Source organism: Oncorhynchus kisutch, linkage group LG6 (assembly GCF_002021735.2).
Source record: "Oncorhynchus kisutch isolate 150728-3 linkage group LG6, Okis_V2, whole genome shotgun sequence".
Taxonomy (NCBI): domain Eukaryota; kingdom Metazoa; phylum Chordata; class Actinopteri; order Salmoniformes; family Salmonidae; genus Oncorhynchus; species Oncorhynchus kisutch.
This window is the reverse complement of record NC_034179.2, coordinates 64,046,985-64,065,293: the sequence shown is the minus strand read 5'-3', so window position 1 is coordinate 64,065,293 and position 18,309 is coordinate 64,046,985. Positions and strand designations below refer to the sequence as shown.

Genomic DNA, 18,309 nt, shown 5'->3' with positions numbered 1-18,309 from the left:
TTTGCGACCTTTTGCCATATTTCAGGCTTCAAACATAAAGATATAAAACTGTATTTTTTTGTGAAGAATCAACAACAAGTGGGACACAATCATGAAGTGGAACGACATTTATTGGATATTTCAAACTTTTTTAACAAATCAAAAACTGAAAAATTGGGCGTGCAAAATTATTCAGCCCCCTTAAGTTAATACTTTGTAGCACCACCTTTTGCTGCGATTACAGCTGTAAGTCGCTTGGGGTATGTCTCTATCAGTTTTGCACATCGAGAGACTGACATTTTTTCCCATTCCTCTTTGCAAAACAGCTCGAGCTCAGTGAGGTTGGATGGAGAGCATTTGTGAACAGCAGTTTTCAGTTCTTTCCACAGATTCTCGATTGGATTCAGGTCTGGACTTTGACTTGGCCATTCTAACACCTGGATATGTTTATTTTTGAACCATTCCATTGTAGATTTTGCTTTATGTTTTGGATCATTGTCTTGTTGGAAGACAAATCTCCGTCCCAGTCTCAGGTCTTTTGCAGACTCCATCAGGTTTTCTTCCAGAATGGTCCTGTATTTGGCTCCATCCATCTTCCCATAAATTTTAACCATCTTCCCTGTCCCTGCTGAAGAAAAGCAGGCCCAAACCATGATGCTGCCACCACCATGTTTGACAGTGGGGATGGTGTTGAGCTGTGTTGCTTTTACGCCAAACATAACGTTTTGCATTGTTGCCAAAAAGTTACATTTTGGTTTCATCTGACCAGAGCACCTTCTTCCACATGTTTGGTGTGTCTCCCAGGTGGCTTGTGGCAAACTTTAAACGACACTTTTTATGGATATCTTTAAGAAATGGCTTACTTCTTGCCACTCTTCCATAAAGGCCAGATTTGTGCAATATACGACTGATTGTTGTCCTATGGACAGAGTCTCCCACCTCAGCTGTAGATTTCTGCAGTTCATCCAGAGTGATCATGGGCCTCTTGGCTGCATCTCTGAACAGTCTTCTCCTTGTATGAGCTGAAAGTTTAGAGGGACGGCCAGGTCTTGGTAGATTTGCAGTGGTCTGATACTCCTTCCATTTCAATATTATCGCTTGCACAGTGCTCCTTGGGATGTTTAAAGTTTGGGAAATATTTTTGTATCCAAATCCGGCTTTAAACTTCTTCACAACAGTATCTCGGACCTGCCTGGTGTGTTCCTTGTTCTTCATGATGCTCTCTGCGCTTTTAACGGACCTCTGAGACTATCACAGTGCAGGTGCATTTATACGGAGACTTGATTACACACAGGTGGATTGTATTTATCATCATTAGTCATTTAGGTCAACATTGGATCATTCAGAGATCCTCACTGAACTTCTGGAGAGAGTTTGCTGCACTGAAAGTAAAGGGGCTGAATAATTTTGCACGCCCAATTTTTCAGTTTTTGATTTGTTAAAAAAGTTTGAAATATCCAATAAATGTTGTTCCACTTCATGATTGTGTCCCACTTGTTGTTGATTCTTCACAAAAAAATACAGTTTTATATCTTTATGTTTGAAGCCTGAAATGTGGCAAAAGGTCGCAAAGTTCAAGGGGGCCGAATACTTTCGCATGGCACTGTATGTTAAACATTGGAAGATCGTAGACAGACCTGAACTCCAGGACTGTTGTGAAGGTCATGTGCTGTGCTGGGAAGATACAAAAGAATTAGACCATGTGCATTTGGTGTAAGGGGAACCCTACATGGGAGATTCAATTGGAGAGGGAGAGACCTAGAGAGTGTATGTCTAGGTTGCCTAGAGAAAGCTAGGGATTGACCTGACTCGCGATAAAGAAGAAGCAAAGTTGAGGATTGTATATAATGGAAAATAAATAGAATGGGATAGAGATACCGGGAGGAAAGAAATGTTGGGACTAAATAATGAACTATATTATACAGGATGGACCCAGCACCCGGAAGGGATGGAGCCCCAAGTGCGCCGTTTATAAAAAGCACACAAAAGGCAGGATGACCAAGAAAGATAGATATGACGAAGTAATTGTATATGAGTGTTGTAAGGTCTGCTTTTGCAATAGTACATGCAACAAAAGTAAATACTGTGCATATAAGGAGGATGAGGAAGAAGCTTGGCCCAAGGACGAGTCATACGTAAACATAATGTTATATGGACATTTGACGACAAAAGCATCGACAAATGACGGAAAATACTTTAGAAGCAAATATTCACTCCAGATAGAGAATAAAATGGACGCAAGCTATGGGATGATACAGGCAGCAAATGGGGCAAGCTTAGGGATAGCATATAATGGGTTGTCATTGAAGAGAAAGGGAGCTAAGAGGAAGGAGTGGACAGATCCTGGAGAGGGTGTGGCAAAAACCAAAAAGGATCTGCCCGCTCCTACACAAGAGGAACCTTTAACTCCTCTTAAACATAAGTGGGACTTCACTGGGCCATGGACGACATCAGCGACCATTGAACAGCAGGGGGAGACACAGCAGGAGGATATCATTGATTTCTCTCTCCTGAACCTCGACTCACCACCACCGGTAGAGGAGGTATATAAGGAAAACTAAAACTAGAAAAGTCATGATCCTCATCAGCATACGAGACAGACCTCATATAGAGCATCATCGCAGGTAAATGTACTATTACACTATACTCTCTATGACAGACTTATACTATATTCTCTAAGAACTGGTTTAATTTTGCTTAAGCATTGACAATTTTAATCACTTTTCTGAATCTACCTGGTTAAGCTCTGTGAACCCAAACAAACTGAGTCTCTGAAACACAGGGGTCTTGACACCTCTTGATCGCAGACAAAGTAGGCATTCATACAGTGACACATCAGGTCCAGAAGTGATTGGCAATTTCAAGAAACGGCCAAACACCAGTCAGGAAAAGAATATAAAGTCTATGCACAGAGTTGGAAGTGAATAGTATTAGAATATTGGAATTCGGAATCTTAGCAGTAGTACTGAAAGAATACCAATTACGGGAAAGTGACCAAGGGACTGAGCATTTAAGGTAATTGAACTATTTTTGCTATTTAGTCAATATTGTTAGAAGTGTTAATGCATTTAATATTTGCAATATTAGCTGGCAGTAGTATAAAGTGCATTAAGGATTGATTGAGCACTATTGTTGTGTTAATGAAAACTGTATGACCATTGAAGTGTGATAACGTGTATAAGACAAAAAACAGAGTGATTTATAAAAGCTAGAAACTTTGACAACTAGGCCAGTCTAACGATCTGGAGAGCAAACGCCTTTGACACTCTCACTGAACAGGAAGTGACACTGGTTATAGGTTAAGGCTATAGCACTAAAGAATACTTGATTGTGTGGACAATAAAAAGTATATCAGGGATTAGAAGTTACATCCCATATATAATAATACTAGTTTCCAAGTGACTACTACCTGACCAGCATAATAATCAGAGATTATATATAAATAGATAAAAAGGATTTTAAAAAGTTAAAAAAGGACAGGTGGTTAAAAGGAGATCTTAGTATAAACTTGAGGAGTTAGAAGGAACATAATACTCTAAGGACCCACAATAGACTTATAAAGGGAGTGACAACGTGAATGAAGGAACAAATCCAACTCACACGAAGAGCCATTACGAGTAAAGAGAAGGGTTGGTAGGGCCGCACGGCTAGGCCCTTGTTACACCGAAGTGACTAAAATCCTAAAGTACTCTGTCTAGCCAGAGGACGGGATAGAGGCTTTTGTTGCAGATAACTCCCTTCACAGAACAGCGCAAACTGGTTCTAACCAGAATAGAAAGAGGAGTGGGAGGCCCCGGTGCTCAACTGAGCAAGAGGACAAGTACATTAGAGTGTCTAGTATGAGAAACGCCTTGCAAGTCCTCAACTGGCAGCTTCATTAAATAGTTGCCGCAAAGCACCAGTCTCAACGTCAACAGTGAAGAGGCGACTCCGGGATGCTTTTGTAGGGAAGCTTTTGAACGGTAGTGTACTTGAGCTTGTGCCCTTAAAAGGGAATACACCTCAGCAAAAAAAAAATATTATTACCAGAAAAGGTGAGTTCCAGACCTTTCTAAAATCATGCAACATTACCAGTTTATGGCCATCTCATGAAAAATAAAGTTTTGGTATATCTATTTAGGCGGAAATCTAAATGTTGCCCTATCATTCAAACCCATTTAAAATACTGAAACTATACTGAAACAATTATCATTGACTCCAAAACAAACTAAAATAAAACAAAAAACATCATGATTTTTGTTCAGTTCTTAGGTTTGTTCTCCACAATTTGGGCAAAAATCGAATGGGGTCAAAGCTTTTTTTCTAATGAAGTTTTCAAGATTCTGAAACTGGCCGGTCACACTGATTTAAAGGTAGACTAAGCGTGATGATGTTGCAGCACCGCAGATTGAGATGAGTGCGACGCAAGACGTTGTTCTCACACAGTCACACAGAGTATCCGAGCATGTGCACAGGTGTGCTTCACGCTGCTTCACTGTGGTAGCTCCCTGATCAAAAGAGTGGAGAAGTTTAGAAAGTAGTAGTAAGTGTATGTTGTGTAGTAAGCTGTTAGTAGCCCATGTGTCTCACCCAAAGAATTTGATGAAACCGGCTGCCTGGTCAGCTAACATTAGGTAGCTAACATAGCAACCACTTATTTGGTTAAATGAATTACTTTATTATGCTAAACCTTGAAAATGGTTTCTTTTATAGCCTGTGTTCGATAGACAAAAACTTCAAGCCCAAGATGGGAAGATAAGACAAGAAGGAACTAAGGGTCGCTCAGCAATGAGGAAATTATTCAAATTAACAGATGATACAGCAACCACAGACACACAGAGCCTATCACCTACCCATATTTAATGGGGTTAGTTTGAAGTCTAATAATTGGCTGATGCACACACCTATTTTGCAAGTCCCAGGTAGAGTACAAACTTTGCATGAGGCTCAACAATACACAGCTGACCAGCCATATCACCTCTTACTGTACTACAAACATCCTTCCCTCCTCTGTGAAGATGTCCAGCTCTCAAATAACCACCACTAATGGGGAGGTGGTCATCAACCATGTCTACCCCTATGGGAACGGGATGGGGGTTGCAGGGGTCGCATCTGCTCCTCACTGTCTGGGACAGACGGTCTCCTCAGTGCTGGGAAGTTTCCAAGCAGGGTATCCAAAAGTGCTGGGAGTAAGAATTGATGTTTTATATCATTTGAAAATTATTTTTAATTTTGGTTGAATGTATTGGAAGAAGAGAAAAAAAATCCTGCTTTGTTTTTCTCTCACAGACCATACAGATCATGATTGGTTTGATAATGCTGTTAACAGGAATCGTGATGACTTCAGGACCACTAGTAGACAATATTGGAGGAATTAGTGGAATATTTGTCTGGGGATCTATCATTGTGAGTGAGCTGCTCTGTCTAATAATATTTTTTTACATTTCCTGTCTGTCGTGATGCAAACAAAACATCCTAATAATTGAATCATGTCATATTTTGAAACGAAATGCATTAAAAACAATACAGTATGTGCATTTTAAAAAATATATATTTCATCTTTAATGTATAATGAATGACTTAACAAATGACTTTTATCAATGTATATGTACATGGCTAGGCCTGTGCCGTTTATACACTCATGCATTTCAGTTTCTGTTGACTTCTATGTGGGAGGAATTAAACTTGATTTTGAATTTTGGTCACACTGTAGTAATATGTTTGTCCCACCCTACTCCCTATATAGTACAATAATTTTGTAGTGTACTATGTAGAGAATAGGGTGACATTTGGTACGTAGGCTTGTATAATATCTTCCTTGTTCCATCTCAGTATGTAGTTGCAGGCTCTCTAACTGTTGCTGCTGACAACAAACTGAACAAATGTCTGGTCAGTATCAACTATTTTTGCCTCAATAAAGTTTAGGCTTTTGATTTATAAAGTTCCACTCTGTTTCAAAACATAGAATCTACTTCACATATAGGCCCTCATGTTTTCATTCAACCTGTTTGTTTTCCTCCCTCAACACAAGCAGTGGGGTGGGCACTGGCGATTCAGCAACTGCAAATTGCCCCTTTAATAAAGACTTGCAATCATGATTGTCAACACACTGTATTTTATATTGCATTTCATTTTTCCAACCAATCATTCATTCCTATGTCCTCTTTCTGCTCTGTCCCTTAGGTAAAAGGCTCCCTTGGAATGAATGTTGTCGCCACGGTTACTGCTGCTATTGGCACCATTCTGCATTCTTTAGACGGTGCTGGGATCATCTTGTACCACTACTACTGTGACTATCCACGCTATCCTTCATACGACACTCGATCCTATATCAACTACCCTGGATCCTATTTTTGTCAACAGTATTGGGTATATACCAAATGCTTATTCCTTTGGTCAGGAGATATTTGTAAATCGGTAAAGGGGAATTTATCATCTATAATCATATTACTAGACTATCTATTGTACGTACTGGTTAATGTTTTTTATTAGTTTAAATTATACCCCATTTGTAGCATATATGTGACATCTCAAACATGCAAGAAATAGTGAATTAGATGCTATTGAGTTAAATTATACTTCTTGTTAGCCCACACTGAAATGGGAGTCAGAGTTTAATTGTACATAATTAATCAAAATGGCGGTGTAGTCTAGGTCACTGCTGTTTCCTGTTCCTCTCTGTCTATAGGTCAGGTCCAAGGGAATATCAGGTGTTTTGGCTGTTTTCTCCTTGCTGGAGTTCATAGTGTCCATCTGTGTCTCGTCATTCGCCTGCAGAGCTGTCTGCCTGTGCTGCCGTTCCACCCCTGAGGTGAGTCTTTGGACATAGATTTCTGTCAAAATATTGTACAACATTTAGACAGAAATCTAGTTCCATATACAATGTGGTCCGAAATGATTGACACCCTTGATAAAAATGAGCAAAAATGACTGTTTAAAATACATCGTCTGCGCACAAAAATGTGTACTAATACAATTGCTCGGAGAAAGTTTTTGCTTAACAAGTAATATTTATTTTTCAAACAGGTATGGGTCAAAATTAATGACACAGCTGTTTTCAATACCTCACTGTGCAAGGATAACAGCACTGACACTTTTTCTAAAATGTTTTGTGATTTGGAGACCCCTTTGGGAGGGATCTTAGACCATTCATCCGTACAGAATCCATCCAGATCATTGATATCCTTCGTCTGCGCTTATTTTATGCGGTTGTTTCCTGCTTAATGCATTCTTATTTCAACACCAGACCCACCACTGGTGTGTGTGGCGAAAGAGCTCTATGTTCATGTCATCTGATCAAATCACAGTGTTCAATCCAAGTGCTAATGCCGTTTAGTAAACTCCAGGCGTTTACATTTGTTGGATGACATGAAAATAGCTAATTGACCACACACACCAGTGGTGAGTTTGGTATCGAAATGAGAACGCAAGAGCAGAAAATAACACCATACATACTGTAAAATATGATGGCGGATCTTTCATGTTATGGGACTAATTTTCTTCCACTGGTCCTGAGCCCCTTGTTAAGGTCAAATTCATGAACTTCATGAGCCAATTTGGGTGTATCTTATATAAAGGTATTATTTGGGCAAATACACTCCTGACCACTAGGGGAAGACAAATGGTGGTGGTAATCACACCGGGTGATCTATAAAGACACAGGTGTTTGAACATATGGCGTGTGTGTGGATGGTGAGAGGGCTCACGGTTCTTGCTGTTGTTAAGATAATTTCCTGCCAACACAGAGGCCATGAGCTCAAGCCTAGGAAGGCTTTCTGATTCATGGGAGCAACTCTCTCGTTTCCCAGCATGAACGGAAGATGCACAGTACCAGCCAAAAGTTTGGACACACCGACTCATTTCATGGTTTTTCTATATTTTTACTATTTTCTACAATGTTTTTAATAACACATATGGAATCATGTAATAATCAAAAAGTGTTAAACAAATCCAAATATATTTTATATTTAAGATTCTTCAAAGTAGACACCCTTTGCCTTGATGACAGCTTTGCACGCCCGTGGCATTCTCTCATCCAGCTTCATGAGGTAGTCACCTGGAATGCATTTTAATTAACAGGTGTGCCTTGTTTAAAGTTCATTTGTGGAATTTCTTTCCTTCTTAATGCGTTTGAGCCAATCAGTTGTGTTGTGACAAGGTAGGTAAAAGACCAAGTCCATATTATGGCAAGAACAGCTCAAAAACAGCTCAAAAAAGAAAAGAGAAACGACTGTCCATTATTACTTTAAGACATGAAGACCAGTCAATGTGGAAAATGTCAAGAACTTTGAAAGTTTCTTCAAGTGCAGTCACAATCAAGCGCTATAACGAAACTGGCTCTCATGAGGACCGCTACAGGAAAGTTACCAGCCTCAGAAATTGCAGCCCAAATAAATGCTTCACAGAGTTCAGGTAACAGACACATCTCAACATCAACTGCTCAGTGGAGACTGCGTGAATCAAGTCTTCATGGTCCTATTGCTGCAAAGAAACCACTACTAAAGGACACCATTAAGAAGAAGATACTTGCTTGGGCCGAGAAACATGAGCAACGGACATTAGACAGGTGGAAATCTGTCCTTTGGTCTGTCCTTTATAGTCCAAATATTAGATTTTTGGTTCCAACAACTGTGTCTTTGTGAGACACAGAGTTGGTAAACGGATGATCTCTGCATGTGTGATTCCCACCATGAAGCATGGAGGGGGTGTGATGGTGTTATTCTGGTGACACTGTCAGTGATTTATTTAGAATTCATGGCACACTTAACCAGTATGGCTACCATAGCATTCTGCAGCAATACGCCATCCCATCTGGTTTGCTCTTAGCAGGACTATCATTTGTTTTTCAACAGGACAATGATCCAACACACCTCCAGGCTGCGTAAGGGCTATTAGACCAAGAAGGAGAGTGATGGAGTGCTGCATCAGATGACCTGGCCTCCACAGTCACCCGACCTCACCCCAATTGAGATGGTTTGGGAGGAGTTAATCTGCAGAATGAAGGAAACGTAGCCAACAAGTGCTCAGCATATGTGGGAACCTCTTCAAGATAGTTGGAAATGCATTCTTTGTGAAGCTGGTTGAGAGTATGCCAAGAGTGTGCAATGCTGTCATCAAAGCAAATGGTGGCTACTTTGAAGAATCTAAAATCTAAAACAACTATTGATTTGTTTAACACTTTTTTGGTTACTACATGATTCCATTTGTGTTATTTCATAGTTTTGATGTCTTCACTATTATTCTACAATGTAGAAAATAGTCAAAGCCCTCCATCCTTGCCATTGCTGTGAAAGAGATGTCGTATGTCGTTATCCCAGCTGTTGTAGCAACAGTTTTGGAGTAAACGGATATAGAAAGCATAAGGTTTCGTATATTAAGCTGGTCACCGAGAGGGTCGTGGCTGATGGAAAAGTTGTTGGAAACCTAACGTGACAAGAAGGGTCAGGTCTGGTCTGTGAGACATAAAACAGAACAGGAGAACTGGACAGACCTGTTACCAAGATCTGGCTACTCCAAGCGGTACAGAGGAACCTGGGAAGAACTCTGAACCACAGAAGAAGTGAAAGAGGATTCACTCACATTTCACTTTATTGGGTAATTGCTGTTCACCATTAGGGGCCGGTGTGTTGGAGCCAATTTGGGTGTAGCTTATGGTGTTATTTGGGCAATTACACTCCCGACCACTAGGGGCAGACAAATGGTGGTGGTAAACACACATCGGGTGATCTTTGGAGACACAGGTGTTTGAACTAATGGTGTGTGTGGATGGTGAGAGAGCTTACAGTTTCTCCCGCAATAAAATCCACACAAACTAATACAAGAAAATGCAATGAATTCCAAACAAGATACAAAGGATTACTACAGTTAAAATTAATTTATTCAAGGAAACCACTATTGCTAAGTGTGAGGCACGTAAAGAGCTATGTCTATTTGCTACCAAACACTCACCTGGTGACATTGGCTCCTTAGAAATCTTACATTTTCTGAAACAAATTGTCATGACACCAGTACCAGGACATTTTAGAAAAAGGCTCAGTGTCGTTATCCTCACAAGGTGAGATATTGACAGGTATTGGAAACAGTGGTGTCAATCATTTTTACCACTATCTTTTCGAGAGAAAAAGCATCTCTTTTACTTTGCAATTGTATTAGTATAAAATAATATAATTTCTCCATTGTTTTGAGCATACATTATAGCTCAGTATTCATAATTCATCCCAAAGGTGTTTGATGGGGTTGAGGTCAGGGCTTTGTACAGGCCAGTCAAGTTCTTCCACACCGATCTCAACAAACTATTTCTGTATGGACTTCGCTTTGTGCACGGGGGCTTGTCTTGCTGAAACAGAAAAGGCCTTGCCCAAACTGTTCCCACAGAGTCGGAAGCAAAGAATCGTCTAGAATGTCATTGTATGCTGTAGTGTTATCCTAGCCTGCCCCAAACCATGAAAAACAGCCCCAGACCAGTATTCCTCATCCACCAAACTGTACAGTGGGCACAATGCATTCGGGAAGGTACCGACCCTTAGCATTGTGCATGGTGATCTTAGGCTTGTGTGAGGCTGCTCGGCCATAGAAACCATTTCATGAAGCTCGCGGCGAACAGTTCTTGTGCTGACATTTCTTCCAGAGCCAGTTTGGAACACGTGGTTAGTGTTGCAACCGAAGACAGCACTTGGCTGGTATGGCCTACCACTTCGTGGCTGAGCCGTTGTTGCTCATAGACGTTTCTTCTTCACAATAGCAGCACTTACAGTTGATCGGCGAAGCTCTAGCAGGGCAGAAATTTGATGAACAGACTTGTTGAAAAGATGGCATCCTATGAGGGTGCCACGTTGAAAGTCACTGAGCTCTTCAGTAAGGCCATTTTACTGCCAATGTTTTTCCATGGAGATTGAATGGCTGGGTGCTCGATTTTATACAACTGACAGCAACGGGTATGGCTAAAATAGCCGAATCCACTCATTTGAAGGGGTGTACACATACAGTCTATATACAAAAGTATGTTCTGGCAACTGTAAGAGCACTGAGCAGTCATGACACCTGTATATTCAATAATGAATTACTAGAAATGTACTTAAAATTGACATGTCTGTCTTTTAGCAAGTGTTCATCATTGGGAATCAAATACCGGTACCTCATGGCAGCATGACTCCAAGCAACACACCTTACCCTCCTCTGATCAACTACGAGGTATGACATCTTTTGGAGGTTGAACTGCAGGGTCGCCATTTAAAATAGGCTGCTCATTATCTAAAATTTGAATTAAAAAGATCTCACCAGTGTCGTAGTAACTGAGTTTCTGGAGTAATATTTTACATTTCCACTGCGAAAACTTTAATTTCAAATTGTGTAATCACCAAAACATTGGTCACTGTATGAAATTCTGTGGGTCCGTACTTGCGAACATTAGAAAACGTTTGAGTTGAAGTTTAAGCATCGTCCAATTAAAATCGTTGAGGTAGTTGCACGTGATAGAACCAATGTGTATAAACCATGTATGACTGACAGGGGTTGCTTTATTGAAGCCACGGCCAAGCCATGGACATCTTGGCACTCCTCCAATGTAAATAACATTTTGTAAGCTATCGAAATGCATTTATTAATGTCTACATTCGTTTTTGACATGTTTATTCTATTACAGACACCTTAATGCATACTTTCACATTATATTGTGTGAGCTAAACTTCAAAGCTCTCAATGGCTAATTACAATCCAGGGTTTATATTCATCATTAGATAGAACACTTTGCATCAAAGTTACTAAAACGCAACAATTTTCAACTGAACGATTAGCCCCTGGTGATTTTTGCCATTTGTGACATTATAATTTTAACCTAACCTAAGCTCTTGAGAACCCAAACCCATACAGCCATAGGGTTCTCATTTGAACAATTGACCACAGCAGGGCCAACGTGTTAAACTTTCCCGATTCTCTGTCTGTTAATAATCAATGCGTGCAAATACGGTTTTAGAAAATTCTACTTTCATATCACCCCAAAATGATTTTACAAATTCATAAGACACACTTACTCTGCGCCGTTTTAACACAGATTCCCACGGAGGTGTTTTGCATTGCACTTCGTGAGCTAATGGAAACTCGTTAGGAAACAAAGAAACCTTTCACCTGTGTTATTTCCTTCCCTATATCTGTCTGTCCCCCAGCTCTGTTTCCCGTTTTCACATTGTTTGTATGTCGTTTTGTTACCTGTGTGCTGACGCTGTTCCTGTCTTGTTCCTTGTCCGATCCTCATTAAATGTTTGACACCCTGTACCTGCTTCTCGACTCCAGCATCGGTCCTTACATTATTATCCCAATGCCCCAGGACACTGCCCTGTGTAGGGTGCCGGACGTTAAATGGGTGTCCTGACTCTCTGAGGTCATTAAAGACCCCATGGCACTTATCGTAAGAGTAGGGGTATTAACCCCGGTGTCCTGGCTAAATTCCCAAGCTGGCCCTCAAACCATCACGGTCACCAAATAATCCACAGTTTACAATTGGCTCATTAATCCCCCTCCTCTCCCCTGTAACTATTCCCCAGGTTGTTGCTGTAAATGAGAACGTGTTCTCAGTCAATTTACCTGGTAAAATAACGGATAAATAAAATATTATATAAAATATTAAAATATTTATGTGGTACTGACTCAAAACTAAATGAGAAGTCACACAACTACATTTTTTTAATAATCAAAGTTATGATTTATTTTCCCAGCATGCTCTACTGCATGTAGATTGGTGGGGGAGGATTTTTTTTAAATATCTGTGTTTTTGCATGTACATTGACTGATTGATTCATCTTGTGCTACACAAAGATAAATAACATAACACATTTTCTAATCAAATCCAATCGTTTAGTTCAGTTTTTTTTGCTCCCATTACTGAAATGGTTGTTCCAGTTTTTTAAATGGCTTAGGTTTTGTCCTAGCCCTGGCAGCAGTTATTCATTCAGGTTGCAGGTGATTAAAACTTTAAACTTTAAACTGTTAGATATTGTAACTCTGTAACATCACATTGCAAACCATCATAATCTGATTAGCAGGTAGGGTGGCAAAAATCTGGTAAATTTCCCAGGTTTTCCAGAAATCTCAGTTGGAATCTGGGAATTTTGGGAGTGTTACTGGAAATTTGCAACATTACTTAGTGGCCTGATGTGGCCTGTAAACCATGCATTTGAAATAGGGTAAAGCTAGGCCTCAAAATAAGGCCTTATGTATTTTCATGGTTTAAATATAATGATAACATTTGCCTAGCAACTCACTTGGTGAAGGCCACAGGAGTGAAAATGTAAAATTTAACAACCACGTCTTTGTCACTGACAAATACAGTTATGAGTGGTCACTCCACAATTCAATTGAAAGGGCACACTGGTAAGGCTTAGTGGGGGGGGGATTTTCAAGTTGATATAACTCAAATCTGGATCCACTACAGACAACAAAAGTAACTGTACTCTAGCATATTAAGTGCAACAGGTTTCTTTACAAAAATAGTAATGAGAGCACATTGGGGTTTACAGTTTGTGTTACACAAAAAAACCTCAGTGGAAATGTGCGGTAAAACAGAAAACAGTAAGTGTATCTTTTGTATTTCTACATTGTTTTTGGATGATAATTAAGCTGAGTGTTCACGGTATCCAAAACCGCAGCGCAATCGAGAATCAATTGTTTGTAGATAGAGCATTTTACACTTGAGAAAATCACCTCAGCTATTCAAAAGGGACATGGAATGACTCCAATGTACAGAATTATTTTAGTCATTTAACCTTTATTTAACTAGGCAAGTCAGTTAAGAACAAATTCTTATTTACAATGATGGCCTACACCGGCCAAACCCAGACGATGCTGGGCCAATTGTTCGCCGCCCTATGGGACTACCAATCACGGCCAGTTGTTATACAGCTGGATTCGATCCAAGGTGTCTGTAGTCTAACATTGCGACACAGTGCCACTCCTTCCCCCCGTTTGCAAGAAGTGACATCCCAAAAAGCACCCCAAAATTTTACAACCCAAATGGCTCCTATCCTCCCATGTCATGCTAACTGGCTACCAGATGGCACTGCAGTGGATAGCAGACATTTTACGGGCTACTGATCAATTCTGCTATTTTGTGTTTTATTTTTTTTTACATTGAAGGTAACTTTTGCTGTACATAATGTCTCCGTCATCATTTCCTATGACCCGAAAACAGCTTCTGGACATCAGTACAGAGATCACTAACCTCGAATTGGATGGCAATTTCTTCTTCAACAAGTCGTCAGCTCTGGACATTCTGCTTACTCCAGACCAGGCCATGGGACTGACCATAACTCTATCCTTCTGATTCCTGCTTACAAACTAAAACTCAAACAGGAAGTACCAGTGACAAGCTTAATATGAAAGTGATTTGATGAAGCGTATGCTAAGCTACAAGACGATTTTGCTAGCACAGACTGGAATATGTTCCGGAATTCATCGATAACATTGACAAGTTTATCACATCAGTCTTCATTAATAAGTGCATTGACAAGGTTGTCTCCACAGTGACTGTACGTATATATACCAACCAGAAGCCATGGATTACAGGCAACATCCATACTGAGCTAAAGGCTAGAGCTACCACTTTCAAGGAGCGGGACACTAATCCGAGCGCTTTTAAGAAATCCCGCTACCTCCTCCTCCTCAAGTCATCAAACAGGCAAACCATCAATACAGGACGGATATTGAATATTACTACGCTCTGCAGGGCTTGCAAACTATCATGGGCTACAAAGGGAAACCCAGCCACAAGCTGCCCAGTGACGCAAGCCTACCAGAGTAGCTAAATGCCTTCTATGCTTGCTTCAAGGCAAGAAACACTGAGCCATGCATGAGAGCACTGGCTATTCCGGACTACTGTGTAAGGCATTTTTAAACAGGTTAACATTCAAAGACGGATTCACAGATGGATTACCAGGGTGCATACTCAGAGCATGTGCTGACCAGCTGGCAAATGTCTTCAAATACATTTTCAACCTCTCCCTGACTCAGTCAGTAATACCTACATACCTTGATGCAGACCACCATAGTCCATGTGCCCAAGAACGCCAAGCTAACCTGTCTAAATGACTATTGCCCCATAGCACTCATATCTGTAGACATGAAAGGCTTTGAAAAGTGGGCCATGTCTCAAATCAACACCATCATCCCAGACACCCTGGACCCACTCCAATTTGTATACCGTCCCAACAGATGCCGCAATCTCTATTCAACACCATTGTGAACTCCAATCTCAGGTCCCTGGTACTGAACACTTCCCTCTGCAACTGAATCCTGGACTTCCAGACGGGCCGCCCCAGGTGGTGAGGGTAGTGAACAAGACATCCACCATGCTTACTCTCAACACGGGAGCCCCTCAGGGGTGTGTGCTTAGTCCCCTCCTGTACTCCCTGTTCACCCACAACTGAGTGGCCACACACAACTCCAACACCATTATCACGTTTGCTGATGACACTGGTGGTAGGCCTGATAACTGACAACGAGGAAACGGCCTATAAGGAGAATAGCAGTGACCTGGCAGGACCTCTGTACCAGGCGGTGGTAGAAGAAGGCCTTAAGCATATTCAGACTGCAGCCACCCAGGTCATAAACTGTTCTCTCTGTTACCACATGGGAAGCCGTACAGATGCACCATGTCTGGAACCAACAGGACCCTGAACGGCTTCAACCCCCAAGCCATAAGACTGCTAAATAGTTAACCAAATAGCTACCCGAACTATCGGCATTGACCCCCTTTTTCACAAACTCTTTTGACTCATCACATACGCTGCTGCTACTGCTTATTATCTATTGTGTTGCCTAGTTACTTTACCCCTACCTATATGCACATATGTACCTCAATTACCTCATACCCCTGAACATCGACTCTGTGCAGGGTACTGGTACCCCGTGTATATAGCCATGTCATCATTACACATTCCTTGTTTTATTATTTGAAATAATAATATTTATTTTTCTCTCTGCATTGTTGGGAAGGCCCCGTAAATAAGCATTTGACTGTTAGTCTACACCTGTTGTTTACGAAGCATGTAACAAATCAAATTAGATTTGATTCTGTCCATAACACTAAAAATAAATATTATGAGAATGAAATGTAAATATTTTTACACAACTTAAACTAAATAAAAACTAACAATAAAGGTCTGAAAATGAACTGAAACTAAATTTAAAATAAACATTAGCGATATAATATCATTACAAGGATGTGATGATCATGCAATATTGACACTCTACAGGCTCAACCCAGTAAGTAATCAGTTTAAGTCATAGATACTGAGCATGTGTACGTACTGTTATTTTTTTAATTAACATCTATTTATTGTAGAATTTCTATCATAGCATGCAACCCAAATGGCATCATAATCCCTGTATGGTGCACTGCTTTGGCCCAGTATACTATATAGGGTATATGGTGCAGGCTTTGATCAAAAGTAAAGCACTATATATTGGGAATAGGGTGCCATTTGGAACCTAACTATAATTAAGGTCATATATGTCCTGTGTTGTTTTCATTACAGACTGGGAACTACCCAAAGGGTCCTGTGGGAGACGGTATGGGTACAGGGTTTCAACAGAATCCCCTGCCTCCTCAATACACTGCTGTCATCCCTTGAGAATTGGGCCTCCGTGAATACATTGTTCTTTTTCTTGTTGAAATTGTGTTCTCTAGGCCTATTTTTCTGATACAAGCCAGGTAACAGTGGGCACCACATTACTGATCTGAATAATTTGACAGTTAAATATTGATAATGTATTGTAATGCAATGTTTCAGTATAATTTTTAGGTTACTATATGATTGATTTTATAACCTCATGTTTTTGTCATTTCTATCTTTCTTTAATTGATATATTTTAATCATAATTTCTTATATAAAAGTATAGCTGATTTATCAACTAAATTCAACCACTGCTATATGACAGAATATGATGATGCATCATTTTTAATAACACACAAATGCATATTTAACTTAATGTCTTGAAACAATAAAACTTTTTTTAGTTTAAAGTCACTTTTATCTTCTATACAATGTAATTAATGACATTCATATTTCGGGTAAATATTGATCTTTAACGTAATGCTAGACCTAAATAAATGTATATTTTTGGAGAATTGGTTGAAGGGTCTGAAAACATCCTGATAAGGAGGGAGTGGTATGTGGCTGTTTACATTGGGCATTAGCCTATATCCTTTCTATCTTGAGTGTCTGCAACATTAAAGTTCATGAACAGTCAAAACCATGTGTTTCATGAAATTGTATGATCTTTTAAGAAACCATTTCAAAGTATGATGACCAAAGTATGAAAAATGACAGTTGCTTCTACAGTGCCATTAAAAAGTATTTTTCCCCTTTCTGATTTTCTCTATTTTTGCATTTTGTTATATCGAATGTTTTCAGATCTTCAACCTAAGTCAACTATTCGATAAAGAGAATCTGAGTTTATAAAAAAAATACAATATTGTCTCTTATCGATGGCGGTTATGATATTGTTTAGAACCTTGAGCGTGGCTGAGGTGCACCCACGGCCAGCTCGGAAACCAGATTGCATAGCGGAGAAGGTACGGTGGGATTCTAAATGGTCGGTGATCTGTTTGTTAACTTGGCTTTTGAAGACCCTAGAAAGGCATGGTGGGATATATATCGGTCTACAGCAGTTTGGGTCTAGTGTGTCTCCCCCTTTGAAGAGGGGGATGACCGCGGCAGCTTTCCAATCTTTGGGATCTCATACGATACGAAAGAAGGGTTGAACAGGCTAGTAATAGGGGTTGCAACAATTTCGGCTAATTTCAGCTAATTTTAGAAAGAGAGGGTCCAAATTGTCTAGCCCCGAAGATTTGTAGGGGTTCTAGATTTTGCAGCTCTTTCAGAACATCAGCTATCTGGATTTGGGTGAAGGAGAAATGGCGGAGGCTTGGGCATGTTGCTGTCAAGGGTGCAGGGCTGTTGACCAGGGCAGGGGTGGCCAGGTGGAATGCATGGCCAGTCGTAGAAAAATGCTTCTTGAAATGTTCAATTATTGTGGATTTATCGGTGGTGACAGTGTTCCCTAGCTTCAGTGCAGTGGGCAGCTGGGAGGAGGTGCTCTTATTCTCCATGGACTTTACAGTGTCCCAGAACGTTTTTGAATTTGTGCTGCAGGATGCAAATTTCTGTTTGAAAAAGCTAGCCTTAGCTTTCCTAACTGCCTGTGTAAATTGGTTCCTAACTTCCCTGAAAAGTTGCATTTCATGGGGGCTTTAAAAATTGCATATTTGTGGGTTTTAAAGGATGAACTGTTTGTTTAAAGTCCTGCCACAACATTTCAATTGGGATTAGGTCTGGACTTTGACTAGCCCATTCAAAA

At 40.2% G+C, this 18,309-nt stretch overlaps 1 protein-coding gene across 5 annotated transcripts; it reads left to right on the top strand.

Annotated features, from left to right (window-relative positions):
• Nucleotides 1-2,518: 2,518 nt before the first annotated feature.
• Nucleotides 2,519-17,322, top strand: LOC109893186 (membrane-spanning 4-domains subfamily A member 4A). Of its 5 annotated transcripts, none has more exons than XM_031827171.1 (9): nt 2,547-2,994; nt 4,672-4,825; nt 4,977-5,147; nt 5,248-5,364; nt 5,791-5,847; nt 6,142-6,327; nt 6,647-6,769; nt 11,059-11,148; nt 16,485-17,315. In XM_031827171.1, exons 2-9 carry the CDS (start codon nt 4,772-4,774, stop codon nt 16,578-16,580), a joined length of 894 nt encoding a protein of 297 aa, XP_031683031.1. In that variant the 5' UTR covers nt 2,547-2,994; nt 4,672-4,771; the 3' UTR covers nt 16,581-17,315. The 5 variants fall into 5 exon arrangements, with proteins under 5 accessions (XP_020341867.1, XP_020341868.1, XP_031683031.1 ...); XM_020486280.2 differs by having other exon boundaries at nt 2,548-2,994; nt 4,672-4,880; XM_020486278.2 differs by having other exon boundaries at nt 2,519-2,994; nt 4,672-5,147; nt 16,485-17,317.
• The last annotated feature ends 987 nt before the right edge of the window (nt 17,323-18,309 follow it).